The sequence below is a fragment of the Apostichopus japonicus genome, chromosome 6, assembly GCF_037975245.1.
Source record: "Apostichopus japonicus isolate 1M-3 chromosome 6, ASM3797524v1, whole genome shotgun sequence".
Lineage (NCBI taxonomy): Eukaryota > Metazoa > Echinodermata > Holothuroidea > Aspidochirotida > Stichopodidae > Apostichopus > Apostichopus japonicus.
In genome coordinates, this window is record NC_092566.1 from 15,041,656 (window position 1) to 15,057,527 (window position 15,872).

The 15,872-nt window shown below is 36.4% G+C and overlaps 1 protein-coding gene across 2 annotated transcripts in view; it reads left to right on the plus strand.

The window, feature by feature from the left end:
* Positions 1–14,514, plus strand: part of LOC139969095 (uncharacterized) — a 49,750-nt gene extending 35,236 nt beyond the window's left edge. The window contains exon 5 of one of the 2 annotated variants that reach the window (XM_071973875.1): positions 2,051–14,514. In XM_071973875.1, coding sequence (XP_071829976.1) covers positions 2,051–2,164 — 114 coding nt within the window. In that variant the 3' untranslated portion in view covers positions 2,165–14,514. Of the gene's footprint in view, positions 1–1,756 lie in introns of both variants that reach the window. The other variant, XM_071973876.1, reaches the window with a different exon arrangement.
* Positions 14,515–15,872: the final 1,358 nt, after the last annotated feature.

The window sequence follows — 15,872 nt, forward strand, 5'->3', positions numbered from 1 at the left end:
CCTTGTGCACAAATAGTCAACACATAGTGTACATAGTCAATGACACGACTCAAGGTAGATAGATTGTCAACCCATAGAGCAAGGTACCCGAATTTGGTAAAACTTTCTCCTATCGTGCCCTGTGAAGTTAACAGAGACACGCAAAGCAAGAGGTGGGTTTAATTTATTTTAGGACCAAAGCCAAGGAAATTTGAGTTTTGCCACATTTCTCAACACCTTTTGGTTAACCATTTTGCCTTGAAAGAGCAACTTAAGCTGACCTCTGCTTGGAAAGTTTGATTATGTGGTCATGGAATCAATCATGCAAAATATATTACTGCCCTAAAGGATGTTGAAAGTGAAATTATTTGAGATAACTTTTAGATGCCAGAGAAAATTATACCCGCTAATTCAAGTGTTTGTCCCTTCTGTGGTTTCTTAATTGGTGAATGTTCTCAAGAGTTGTCTTAACCTTAGCATGATCACCAGGTATGTTAACCTCTGAAGTCAAAATGGGGGTGGGGGGGTGGGGGAATAAAGTGGGGAGGGGAATTAAAATGAAAAACAAAAACCGAAAGATCAAAATTGCCAATTACCAATATTGAATGGAGTTTGACTGTTCAAAATAATAGATATTTGGAAATCTGTTTGGTGGAAAAATGGGTGTTTAAGTTCCTTCATCTTGCACTGAGAATTGAAGTCAAATATATGCATTTCCCACCCCCCCCCCCCCCCCCAAATCTGAACCTGATAACTTGCTGAAGGTTTTACAGGAGTTATTCCCTACCAGGTAATATTAAGTCTTATCAAAGTTATTTCTAGAAATTGAAGGTCAAAATAGACAAATCTTTCACTGAGAAAACAACACTCTTACTAGGATGGGCAATAAAAGAGGCATTAAAATTGGACCATGGGTGTGGGGAGGGAGGAGGTATGGGAGCCATTTGAGGTCTTTTTCGAGTGTTGTTTTTAGAAAAATATAAGTTCCTCTTTCATTTGAGGTCATGACTTAAAGGTGTAGACTTCCTAAACTTTATGTCATAAGTGCTTTAATATATAATAAAAAAAAAAAAATCAGAAAAAATTGTTTCAGAGTGTGATTGCACTTGGGTATATTGATGTTCTTGGTCCTTGAGAAATGTAAGAGAAGATAAGGTTGAAGCAAAAAGTGATCAAAAATGTAAATTCTATCGAAAAATATTGGCTCTTCTGAGTATCACACCATGTCGCTGGTAAAACTGTAGTACACTGTTCAGTGTTAACCATATCTCTGTCTTCAGTAGTGAAGAAGTGTATTTATATATAAATCTCTATATCTGCACAGATGTTCTAGTTTTCTAGGAATCAGGCCTCCCAATCAGGTTGAAAGTAAAAAGTTTGACATTTAATAACGTCAGTAGGGTTAATGACTTCTAGGTTACAATCGTCGAGTCGTGATTCATCTCGAGAAGATGTTGTTTCTTGTCTCTGCAAATCACAGCGACGTTTAGATAGTTGCTTGGCAACATGGAAAGGTACACCATGGGTCACAGTGAATCAGAATGATAAATCTCTGAGACAAAAAATAGGTGACAAAAATAATTAAAAAGGGTTTTGTTTTAAAAAAAGAAAAGAAAAGGGAGACACAACTTAACGGAAAACTGTAAAGAAGAATATAAACTTGTTAATAATATCATCTGAATATTTTTCATCTTTTTCAAATATTTTACCCTCTTCTTTTTGAATGAAACGTTTATGTCTTATCTTGGGTCATACCTCCCTCTCTCTTCCACAACAGCGCCCCCTAGAGAAACCGGACGCCGTGGACGTGACCGACCAGACGATGGACCACTCTCACCTTTGGAAAAGCACGAGCCTCGGATTTTAGCGGAGCAAACAAAAAACGGGACGCCATTTTTGAGTCCCGGCTCCACCCGCCCACTGTGTGCCCTCTCGACGAAGGTTTGGATGCAGTGTAGACAAATTTAAACCTTCCCGTCCTAACTCTCTCACGTCCTCCGAAAACCCATCACTCACATATCATTCGTGATTCAGTAGGATCTCATCCATCCCTCTTTCTTTTGTTGCTCAGCGACCCCTAGAGAAACCGGACGGCCTGGACGTCTCGGACCAGAGCAAAGAGCACCCGCAACAACTTTGCGAGAAGTGCAAGGACCTCGGCTACTACTGTCGGAGGGTTCTGTAGGCCCTCGGTCTACCCGGCCAGGCTCCTCTCGGTCTCACAAATATCGCCGCACTTTTGCCACCCTGTGCTGCCGTAGGGGTAATTAATCGATATGGTGCATGCGTGCTCTCGTTTGTACGAGCACTCGTGTTGTATGTGTTCTGTTAAACTTGCCTGCAGCCTCTGTTTATTGGCTTCCATAATTTGGAGTCAATGTTTTTTGCTTGCCTTAATGTCTTCCTTCCGCTTCGCTTTAGCATACTCCTACAGCAACAACGGCAACAACAAATAATATTGAATATTTATGAGTAGGAAAGAGCGTCTGCTTACAAAAAAAGGGATATCTGACTAGTTTATCCCTGAAAGGTTCGTAGTTTATCGGTGAGGGGGACCGACGGAAAGTTGTTTTTTCTCGCACAGTGCCCTGTGAACTTTTCTTAATAAATTAGTTACGGCTTCCCTGTGAAATGTAATCTTGTTAATTCTTACAATCCAGCAATAAGGTCGTACCTTTTTTGACTTGAATGAAATGGTTTATGGTCAGCTTGCTTTCTTCCGGTTGCACAGTTGCCGTCTGTGTCTGATGCATGTAAAACGATGACCTTGTCTCAGTCTTCTGGGATGGAAGTGAAACTAATGAAACCGAAACCAATTTTAAATGGTAGACTGAATACTGTTCCATTCCGTTTCAGGTTGTAGAGGCAAAACAAAAGTGTGTTCTTAAAGAGAGGAGGGTTAAGTTAAACTGGCATAGAAATTGCTAACTTAGAAACCTAAACCGATTATTTTGAAGAATCATAACAACGTTATGGTTGCAACTTGGGAACCTCAATTGCAGTACCATTTTACAAAATGAAATGTAACTGAAAGAAAAGCAATGTCGAAGAAAAGCAATATTATTTGTAGTCGTCATATTCTTCTTCAGGCGCAATTTCCCAGCCCTCTACTACCATAAAGAAGGCATGAACAATTGTTTTAAGCTTTATTTAGGTATTATTATGTACCGAAAATGGTATTGTGAAAAGATTTCGTAGATTCCTTTTTAGCGATATGTGGGCCTGGATGGGTGGCAGTGGGGTGGAGGGTGGGGGTGTGTCTGTTGGATAATTCTGGTCAGATTTTGGTGTTATGCCAAATGGAATCATGTCAATTCTGTGAACTCTTCCCAGGTCATGAATATTCATATTAGAACTTATGCATATCACAAATTTCATCTAAAAATACCAATGGGAGTTAATATTAACCAGTTTAGTGTCAAATAATTATTGACTTTAGTACTTCAAATATTCCAAGCATTCTAAGCCATTCTCTGCCAGTTATCTTACTGTTACTGCCACATTTATATATATATTTATATATACTTAATGGACTTTTTTAAAAGGCATCTCTATATGATACACTCCTTCCCCGCCCTCCCTTCCCCTGCCAGCCTTCACTCCCGTATACCCTCTTCCCAGTTCATGCAAATCAGAACCCGACATCATTCCAGTCAAATGTTAATGCAGATGCATTCATAATATATTTATCGTCTCTGCGAGACATTAATCAGAGGAATTTCGGTGGTTACGGACACTTCAAGAACAAAAACATAGACTAAAAGAAATAAGCTTCCCCAGTAACTGGCAAGAGAAAGGGATGCATAAATCTGAGAAAATAATGAAGGAAATTTCCGCTTGGTCAGCACTCCGTACCCAGCCTTGGCATCTGTTAGGGTATTCAGCGCTTATGAATCATCTTCTGGGAGGGACAGGAAAAGAAGGAAGGATTTAACAGAATACGGGAACATAAAAAAAGTACATTTATTGTCCGCGCTGATCTATTTCCCTGCCTCAAATGGAAGCTTAATGTTTTCAAGAATGCTGTTTTCATATTTAAAGTAAATGAAAAGAAGAGAAACTGTAAAACAAAATGGGAAAAAATCATTTTGTTTTGTTTATTGCATTGTAAGATAATTTTTAGAAAACTTCCTGGTCGTTTAAAATGTATATATCTGAGAAAAAGGATAGCATCTTTGTACAATTTTGAAGAGTTTGTGCCTGAACAGGAATTTCTTCTTTTCTTATGTTTTTTTTTCCCTGGAACTTTTTTAATTAAACAGAAAAACAAAAGGAAGGGAAAAGTAATGCAATTAGTATGAAATGTTGCAAACCACCATAAAAAAAAGAAATATTTTCCAATTTTTAGGAAACTAAAAAGAAAAAAAAAGTTAGCAAGAGATACATTAATGTACACATTGTATTGGACAGCTATTGGTTCAGTTGCAATGTTGTTTCACAAAACAAAAAACATATTGAGAAAATACTGATTTTTCTGTTTTAAATATGTCTTTAGGCAAAAGTGGTTGTCGTTGTATGTCATAGTTAAAGGAAAATAGATAATTTTGAGTGCTATTAATATTTTTGGTATTCTGGTTTTCAAGTTATCCATCTTTCAAATTACCTTAAATTAAGTCTCTGCAATGCTCCTTTAACGCTAAATTGATGTTGAGGTCTGTTAATGAGTGCAGACGTAAATGTCAAATGTTAATCCCTTGTTTTATAGATTCTGATAACTCAACCAAAACTTTTTCTTTTAACTTTGTTATAAACATGACACCTTTTGATGACTTCCAACACCATTTGTCCTTGCCAAATTTAATATTAATTAATTCTATTAAAAATGTGCTTTGTGGCCATAACAAGTCTTCCATCTGAGGAACTGAACGTTGTTTTGTTTGTGTATATTACACTATATACTCCAGGCACTTGAATTGATTTAACTTGGATACTTAACGGGGACATTTCTTAAAAAGTTAAGTATTTTACAGAAATATGACCTGGAATGATATTGTTTCATAGCAAAGCAGCCTACATCATATCAAAATTAAATTTGCAACTGAAGTCATCTTATTTAAAGTAAGAAAACGGGTAATTAAATTCATATTTGAATAGCAATTTGTCTATTTTACGATGTGATACGAGATAACATATTCCTTGATTGTAGAGGGCAACCTTTCACTTTTAAACAAGGGAGGCATCATCTACGTTCTTCATCTCAATTTGGGGGGGGGGGGGGCGTTTGTTTTGTTAGCGCTGATTGTGTTGGTAGCAAATTTTGAGGCCGTAAAAAAAGGAATGATCCAGATGCAAATGAGTATTTGAATTTTTCGGACTTGAGAGAAGTCAGTTTTCATTCTGAGTTGAAAGATTCATTACAAGAATGAAGCGAATGGGAAAGATTTATAGAGGGATTCTAAAGAATTGTAATAGTCTGCAGCTATGGAAGGTTATTACCCTAATATTTGCATCATCTGAAGTTTTACTGTGTCAGTAGCATGCATTTCTTGTCCATCATTGGCATCCAGAATTGTATCGTTTCCTGGGGGGGGGGTGGGGGTGGTGTGCAGGAAAACCCTCCCTGTGAGTGGGTACAAGGCAGGACTTCTGATACCTCTAGCTCTTTGTTGTGGGAGGGGGGTCATACAGGGGCATCTATAGTCCACAAAGTTAGCAAATAGAATTCTCAACACCATCGCAAGATGCTTAAAAGGTTGTTCGTACGTATTTCCACACATTCGGCCATGTTGATCCAGTAAAGTCTCTTGCCACCATTTTGTGGTCCACTTAATTTGGCCCAGTTGGCCATCCATATTTACCAAGTTTTCCTGCCTTGGTATACCTTGGTTGGGTCCTCTTTTCGCAGCTGCCCATTTGCTCGAGCCTGGTTAAACTGTTTACATTAATTGTAAAATTGAAGAGATGTTCAGACTTCCACGATTGCAAGTTGGAAGAGTTGGGGTTATGGAACTTATTGTATGTATATGCTATGAGGACTGCGTAACAAAAAGTGTTTTTTTTCCCTTTGTTCTTTTTTCAATTGTTTTTTCCTTTGTTCTATATTCCTTTGTTTTTAAGATAGAAGGTACAATAGCAGTATAGAAAGTCCTATGTGGGCTGAAAATTTTCCATAGTCTTGCCTTTCAACTCAGAAGTCCTTGTTTTAGTTTGGCTTTCATCTTTGTTGTTTTATTTTTGTTCTGTTTATTGGACTATCTGATAAAAAAACAACAGTCTCTTTACTTTTTAACCTTAACTTAAAAAAAAGCACAGCAAATATAACCCAGAAGGAGAATGATATGGGTGATGTGCTTAAAAGTGACACATTTTCAATCTTTACTTTGCAAACAAAAAATTGCACAAAAAGACAAAAAAAAAAATAAAATAAAAATAAAGAAGTGAGAAAAGTAAAACAATATATAAATATAAATGCACAAAAAAGAAAAGACCAGGTGAAGAATTATTTGTATTTGAGTTTTTTTTTTTCGAGGGAAATCCTTTGGGATTATTTCTCGTCCCTTTCAGTCAGTTGAAGAGTTTCGAAGAGAAAAAAAGAGAGACAAGATTGAGAAAGATATTGTTTTTTGTATTTTTATTAATAATTTTTTTTTTATGATTATTGTTAATATTTTTTTTTGATAGCCTCTCTAAACGAGGGCTTTTAGACTCCAAAAGGTAATGGTATCTGTATAAATAGTTAGATCTAGTAATATGGAGGTCTGTATTATCAGCACTTAGTTAACTCTTTTTTGAAGTTTTGTCCTTTCTTTTTTAACTTTATTCATTTTTCTTTTCATTTATTTTTTACCAGTTGTATATTTGAAGTTTCTATATTGAGTGATAGTATTTTTAACTTTATACTGGCGATATAACGGTTTGCTTTTCAAAGAGTGCGTTTTCGGGAGAGGACGATATTATTATCATTATTATGATTATTATTATTACAGTATCTTTGATATCTCAGTTGCCTTTTGTACAGCCATTTTGTTTTTTGAACGTAAGTTTTGTGTAAAGAATAACTGTTTTTTTCTTTTCTTATTTCATTTCTGATTTTGTTGTATGTGTTTGAAGACAAAACGGGGATGGCGTAATTCTCTTTGGTCGTTTTGAGGTGCTGGGGGAGGTAAGAGAGAAGGGATTAAATGGGAGAGGGGTGGGGATTGTATAGTTGTGCACTTTTAATTTAGCCTAGGAAATTTGTTAAATTTCATGGGAGTAATCGGTAAATAACTGGTTAGTTATCTGAAAATTTTCTTACGTAATTCACATTCTTCTTAACATGTACTGTTGCTTCCTTATTTATTTATGCAGTATTTGTGTATTTATTATTATTTGATGGTTTTTGTCACGTTATAAAATTCCTGGAGGTTGCTCTGTTAAGTAAAAACTAGGAAGGATGATAAACACCTCATCTTTATTATTAATATGTTTCTGGAACGTTTCATTGGAGAATTTTAAGAATGTTCAATTCTTAAAAAAAAAACGAAACAAAATATGACACACTGGGTACATTTAAATACCTCCCCTCTGATGTTTGGTGCTAGTAGTAAGGAAATGGAAGTAACAAGAAGTTTTTTTAAATGACATGAATAAGGGAAAGAGGAACAGAAAATTGTTTAATAAAAAACATTTAAATAGTTTTTTCCTGATAAGCTGCATGTGCTTTTATTCATTCGTCCAGAATACTACATGGGGTAATTTTTTTTGATCGTCCTTTTATGTATATTATTTTTTTTGCTTTGCCTTGTATTCCTAACCATTTTCATATTATTTTAATAGTTATCTTCACTTTTTCCTTTCTCCATTCTTCAATTTTTTTTTTTTAGTGTGTTTTGTTACTCCTTGATATTCTTTTGTCGGACGTTTGCATAAATTAAAACCTCAGAAATTGAGGCATTTTAATTTTCCTTATCATGCCTATCTATATCTTACCAGGCAGTTCCAGAACAACTCCCTGATCTTATTTTTTAAACTTCAGACAAACCATTTTAATAACCATCCATGTCAAATTGTCTGGGCTTCCAGGTTCTACTGGTTTGCCAAACATTCTTACTTTAAAAAGTATTCTACATTGTTTCAGAAGTTTCAAATATAAAGCACCATTTTGCACCTATTAGCACCCTCAATCTAACCAAAAAATTTCAAAATAGAGGGACTACCCCCTCCCCTGCACTGCAAAACATCTAAGCCACCTTCCCCATTCCCTGTACATAATTGAAAGCACTTCATCTGAAGTGGTTTGTGTGGCTTCGCTATTTTGTGTAGGTTACAGCTGTCTTTTCCTAACTAGTTAAGCAATTGACTTGTTATTCCAATAAAGAAAGTTTAATGCGTGGAACAAATATTAAGTGATATTCCAATGTACCTCTCACTGATCTTAAAGAGAAAGATCATTGGTCCCCATCTCAAAAAAACTTACCCAACACTGTTAAGCTATGATTGGTTGAAATGTGACCTGTTATGACTGGCCTGAAAGCCCTGTCTCTTTAATATACATATACTCCAGGAAGTTGCATGATGTCATTCGTAGGGAGCCGGCAATTCTAAAACATTTAAAAAAAATTCCCATTTTATGTCAGCTTTGTTGATTTAACTTTATCCTTGAAATGTGATGACGCATTTTGAATGTTTGCTTCACCAAGATATTTAAGATTGAAAAATAATGTGGCACTTACAACATCCAGGTGTTTAAAATCAAAACAAGGAAATTTGAGTGAAATTTGAAGGAAAAAAAAGATTGTAAGGATAAATAAAAAAAACTCTCATGTTACGATAATGGGTTTTGCAGGTCGTACCTGTAACGGTTTTGAATGAGAGACCGGGTTTGATTTAGATAGGATGGTTCTTTGTTTATGTCTAGCTCTTTGTATAATGGAATGTGTGGGTTTCAACTTTAGATATATATACTTTTCTTTAATGCAAATGTGACATCACGTCCATACATGTTCTTTGCTTACAACTCCATTCAGTTAAGTTTTCATTTTTGTGGTTCACTAATTATTTTCTCAAGTCACAATTTACAAACTTAACCATCATTTTCTGTTTAATAATTATCTCTTTGAACTGAAAAACCTTAAATGGTGGTATCTGGAAAAGTGGTATAACTTGGTCACGATGTTTTATTTATGTAGTGTTTTATTTATTTATCTAGTTTTATTTATTTATCTATTTATTTATGTTTTACTTTAATGTTAAGTTTAACATTTAATGTTGAAGTAATAGTAATTCCAATAATTGTTCTCCCAGTTTTCGCAAGTGCCCTCCTCACAAGCATCTATAATAACCTGAAAAGTTCTGTGCACAACAACACGCATTATTATCACATTTATTGCTTCCTTTCATTTCTGCCCATAATCCAAAATTAATTAAACAATGTTGCCAATGACTTCTAATATTTCTAGTCATGAATCTGAAATTTTGACTTTCAGTAACACCGAATGGCAATAACTTTCACTGTATGGAAGATTTGAAATTTAACATTTTTATGCAGGGGATAAACGTATTTTTCTGACTTAAGGAATTCCTACATTGCATTTTGGAGATATTGATAGTTGAATATCGTCACAGTTTATACCCAAAAACGTGTCATTTTCACGTTTTTGCCATCTTTTCGTGTTTGTATTGTGAACAAGATGGTCTGTACCAGCTAAATCGATTTGTTTCGGCCCTTGTAAGCTGTTACTGCAGTATTTTCACAACCCCGCAAAAGAATTTTCCTTTTGAAGAATTTCTCTCTCTTTCTAAAATTAAATTTTTTATTTTACTTATAAATTAAAGTATCACGTCAATTTTTTGCACTTCTGTTTCACCGTCAAAAACCTTACAAGTGTCCGCACATTCCATCATATGATGGAGACTTAAATGTTGTTGTTTTGTCTTTTTTTTTTAAATTTCGTACTTATCATTTTAAGAAAATCAGCAAAATCATAACTTGCCACTTTTAAATGCCAAGTCTACAGCTAATCAACAATCTTGCCAATACATTAATTACCAATTAAGATTTAATAAGCTTTTAACAACTAATTATAATAAAGTCTTTAAATTTGAGTTATTTGCACGTCCTTTCGTCGTATGGACCTTCAATTTTTTATTCGCTATCAAATTTCTGGTAATCCTGTCATCTTTTTTTCCCTTTTTTTCTTTTTAAAAGATATTCTACTAAAAGAAAGACAAATGTTAATTAATTTTAAGGTATAAATACAAGTAAATGGCCTCATCTTTCAACTTCAAACTTCCAAGGATTAATTAAGAGCAAGGGAATTTTATAAGGATAAAAAAAAAAAGTGGAGAAATTTGCCATCTGCAGTTATCATAATTGGTCTGTGTGGTAGAGATAACTGTGATGAACAACTTCCACAAGCAGTTCAGAGATATCTTATTCCATTTTGGGGAGATATCACACATATTATTCCATTCTGAGGAGATATCACACGTTTAATCTTTCTTCACACGCGAGGCTGGGGAAGACTTGATTAAGTCTAAACATGACATCATCGTGTCACATGTGCTTCCATTTGTTTATCCCTTTGTCTTTACTAACGGCAACGTTGTTTATTTTCTGTGACGGGGATGGGTTTCGTAAGTGCCAAATGTCGAGCGTTGGACCTAATGACTTCACCTAATGATGTCATCGGTTTCGGTGTCAACACCGTTAACATTCTACCTGGCAATAATATTTCATCTGTTTCGGTGTCAACACAGTTAACATTCTACCTGGCAAAATTATGACTGGGAAAAACAGAGAGAAAGTCAAAAGGTTTCCCAGATCCTAGTTACACTAGAATCTAAGAGACTGACTTCGGTCAGCTTGCGGCTTTGATAAGCCAATGATGGCTTCCTTGCGAGTTCCTGCTTGCAGGAGGATCTAAAAAACTTCATTATGACATCACATATTTACAAAATGTCAGATGTGAGACCCAAGCTTTAAACTAGGATATCTTAGCTAGGATATTCTCAGCTGTTTGTGGCGAGTTGTTCTTCACAAATATCTTTGTCAGATATAAAGCCAAAATGTGTTGGTTAGGTAAGTGTCTCCTAACATAATAATTTGTCTGATATCCCTATCGAAAGAAACTGTCCAACAAATAACGTTACCAAAAGGTGGAACAGAATTCATAAAACTTGTCGAGGTACTAAACAACAGATGTCTTCACCTTATAATAACCAGGTGAAATTAATTCTTGGCTACCTTTCTAATGTTCCTAACGACATATAGTAAGTGAATGTGAAAAGTGAGAAGCCTTTTACTGACAGTAAAATGAAAGACCTCCAGTAATTTACAAAAGGTTTATTTCAAAAAGCATATGAATGAAAGGCAGTTTTATAGTAAATGTTTTTGTGTCCAGAAATGTTGGTATTTTCTCAAGTTATTTTAAAATTTTCATAGTAATCAGTGCTCCCTTCTGGATTTGATTTCATTAAAGGATTATCACGTTCAATTTTTTCCTGCACAAATGTCAATGGTCAGAATTTTAAGCTTACTCAAAGACTGTTTTTTGTTTTGTTTTTTGACCGGAGAGGAAATTTCTTTGGACGGCATCTGTTTATTTTCTATATTCTGCATTAATACTATGCATCTGTATGCTTCTCAAAACTGAGTAAGGAATAAGACTTTTGCAGTGTTTATATATATTTGGTTTTGTCTAGTTGATCCTGGTCGGTTTTTGAGGAGCATGGATTATTCATAATTATTTCTTTGCATCATGTTTATTCATTAGTACTGTTGTATCATTCATTAATAAAACAATGAATGGGTTCTTTTTTTTTCAAAGTTCAAACATTTTCTACTTTTTTTGGTATTGATAATTATCTAAGTGTTCAAGGTTTTTGACAAGGAGGATAAGTTTCAAGCGTTCATTACAACTCGGGCGATTGTGGTGATGGTTCAGATTTTGGGTCGAGTAAAAATGGGGGAGGGGAAGGGTTGGGGGAATGTGTAATAGCAGAAACCCGGTTTGAAGATCTCTTTTCAACCTTACAATCATGATGGGTTCAATTAAAGCTTCTTCTTCATGAATATTTATATTCCAACTTGGTTTATCATGAGACGTAGATATAAGCTGCTGAATTATAATAACAGCAGGAATGGTTTCAGGTACTCAATAATTACAATCTGGTGGCTCACAAGCTGTGTTTTACAGCCTAGGTGATCATATATGGTCTGATAGACCGTAGTAAATCATTAGTGTTCAGTTTCAGTGAGCCGATCAGGAAATGTTGATTACAAAAATGATTGACTGCTTCTGTTCCTGTAGTCTTAGTTTGATCATGTGACCGTGTTTGAAAACTCTGTAAACAATGATTAAGACTTGCTTAACACTTAGTTGAAAATTAGCCAATGTTCATTAGGACTTGGGTTTAATTATGATCGCCTGACAAATCCACTAGGGTGAGTACCTGAGTACGAATCCACCAGGGTGTGTACCTGAGTACAAATCCACCAGGGTGTGTACCTGAGTACAAATCCACCAGGGTGTGTACCTGAGTACAAATCCCCCAGGGTGAGTACCTGAGTACAAATCCCCCAGGGTGAGTACCTGAGTACAAATCCACCAGGGTGTGTACCTGAGTACAAATCCCCCAGGGTGAGTACCTGAGTACAAATCCCCCAGGGTGAGTACCTGAGTACAAATCCACTAGGGTGAGTACCTGAGTACGAATCCACCAGGGTGTGTACCTAAGTACAAATCCACCAGGGTGTGTACCTGAGTACAATTCCATCAGGGTGTGTACCTTAGTACAAATCCACCAGGGTGTGTACCTGAGTACGATTCCACCAGGGTGTGTATCTGAGTACAAGTCCACCAGGGTGTGTACAGCTACTGCTAGAAGAAGAGTACAAACTACTTACTGACTACAAGTCTGGTGAACACTTTTGTGACACTATGTATTAACTGAGGTATGTAACACAGCCCCAGTGGGTTTTTATGAATGGATGAATCCTTACCAGGGGTGGACTAATGGTGATCTGGGCCAAATGATCATAGTGCCCCCCCCCACTCCCCCCCCAACCAGCAGCATAGCCAGCAATTGAAGGTACCTTGTATAATGCAAACTGTCTAGATTCAACCTATGTCTGAATACAAAATTTTACAAAATTAAACTGAATGCATTATGTCCAATACGGATATAGCTCATATCCTGTTTTCTCGGTTATACTAGCAACACCAGTGGTAGCAATGTAGGAAGAACAAACCTTGTACTAGAGCACACTGGAGTATCTGATTTGATTAGCAGGCTATGGAGGCTAGTGGGTGCCAACCCCAACCCCCCCCCCCCCCTCATTGCCAACTCTGCACCTTCGGGGCACTGTGCCCTATTTGCCTGACTGTTCAGTCTGCCCCTCAGGCATTACCACTTAACTTGGTTGATATGGATTTTGATTTTAAGAGTTAAAGTTCTTCAGGTTAGCTAGTTAAGTTTTAAAGTTTTTCCAGGGTGATATTTGGTTGAAGAAAAGGAGAGAGTGCGAAAAGTTATTCTGAAAGTTGAAACGAGTTGTCGGATATTTGTTGCAGAAAGTCCGAGTTGGGAAAGTGTGTTTATGGGTAAATTTGGACTGGTGGTGATGTTTGTGAGCAAGAGATCGCAATTATTTTTTTTTTTTTTTTTTAGAGACGGGATGTATAAATTACATAATAAATTTTCCAGAAAAATGAGGTGCATTACCTTATAGGATGCTGGTCATCCTTAAAGGTACATTTCAGGAATGTTTGAAAACTTATTCCATCTATGATTAAAATTTGACTGTCTAATTGGTGGTTGAAGGAACCCATTAGTTGCTGCTGTTATGATAAATTTGCTATTCAACATGAATTTTAAAGCAAAAGTTAGGGGGTGGGGGGGGTGGGGGGTAGGTGGAAGAAGGCAGACACAGTTCTTTTAGTTATTTACTCATTTGGAAGAATACATGTGGTTTATGTGACTTTCACAAGAGGGGGAAGAGGGGGGGGGGAGGTAAGGTACTGCTGGGGGTAACTCCACCAGATGGTTTAAAATGTCTAAAAACTCCATATTTGAATTCGATAAACTATTAATTCATGGAATAAAAAAACGGTATAAATAGAAACCCAAAAATTGCCTTCTGTGGGGATGTTTTACTAACCATTTGATCGTCTCCAAGAGGTCAGTTAAAAATTGGATACTTAAAGTTATTGAGTACCTCATATGTGTATGGTGACTAGTACACCGAAAGGAGGTTCGCATATATCAACGAGGTTGGTTATTTGGGATTCGAATGCCAGAGGGAGCTGAAACTTTTGTTATTCAGCAGCCAAAGAATAGCACCCACATTTCTTGCACTTATATATTTAACAGTAGATATCCAATGCTTAAACCAAATTTGACTTATTTTTCACTCGAGTTTTAATTAAAAGAAGAAGGACAGAAGGTTAATTCTGTGAGGAATCAGACTGTACAATGACAATTTTTTGGTTGTTTGTCCCTTCCACTTCTGTTTTATTGATATATATATACTTAATCAATCACACCCACACTGTAAGATAGTTTTCAATTGTTTTTTTCCTTGCCAAAAACAAAATAAATAAATGCACCATATTGAAATTGTTATATGTACTTTTTTGTGTCCTTTTTGAGATGGATATATGTGTATGTTATGATAGATATTAGTGATAATGCTATTGGTTTATGTTATACCCAAACTTTTACCTCAAGCCCTGGCAATTGTTATTAAAAGCTGCCCCCATTCAGAATTAAACTGCACTGTAGAACGGAGATGGACCACAAGCTAACCAACCCCCATCTCCCCTTCAATATTCCCCAAGTTAGACATAGAAGTTAGTACTAGGTTCTCTGACATGAACCTTCAAATATGCCCAAGGGAGATGAATACCGAGACCAATAAATGTACTCCTTTGTATCCCCTCGGAGGCAGATGAGTTCCAGATATGATACATAGGACCTTAAAATGATGTCCCTGCAGCCCACTATTCAAATTTAAAAAAGAAAGAAAAATAAGTCCTAATGAAGAAGATAGATGCTAGCAATGTTGAGGACCACAAAAGAACCCTAAAGTATCCTTGAGTAGGGAGTTGCATGTTAGACGTATTTAAGATCATAATGACCCCCCCCCCCCCCATCCACATCCCTTTGATGATGAAGAGAGAGAGAAGCATGTTAAAAGGGATATTGAATTTGAACCCCTTCATGACCCCCTCTTCCCCTACTCCCCCCCCCTCAAGATGGGAGATGAAAGGCACTGAAGACTAGCCCAAACCATGTGCCGCGTTCTGAAAAAGTTAATTTTCCGTTGCTTGCAAGTGAAGTTTTCTTCTTGTCGCTACAAAATGCAGACAGTAATGAAACTTGATACCTTGTCATCTTTTATCTAGACCGGAGATGTCCATCGCTGCTATGTACACTGTGTTGTGGGTATTGAACGTAGCTGTATGTATGGACTGTACACTAGTGTCTAATTACCGACGGTAGCAAGCTGTGTGTATTTTCTGGGATCGATGGTAGTGTCTAACAATTCTGTTACACCTCATTCGAAACTAGGTCAGATTACAGGCATGAGACGTTTCTTTGTGCGCAAGTCTTCACACCCTTTAAATAAACCACTACATTCCCGTTATGAGGAATATACATTCTGAAAGGGGTTAATATGACTCAAAATACCCCGCAAGCAAGGATTTCATGGCTTATAAGCATCTGTCTGCCTAAATACTTATGGGAAATAGCCGAATATGGATTCAAACCTTCACATCTAGTATCTATGTTTGATGAACAAGTACAGTTAAGGAAGGGGGGGGGGTAGGGGGAGACATCTAAAACAAGGCCCACTATACTGGTGAGGGGTCAGAGCTATAATGTTCAGTCAAAAATTGAAATAGACCTACTTGGTGTGGTTTACCATGTAGGCAGCATTTTCAACACCACAGAACATGGCTCTGGTC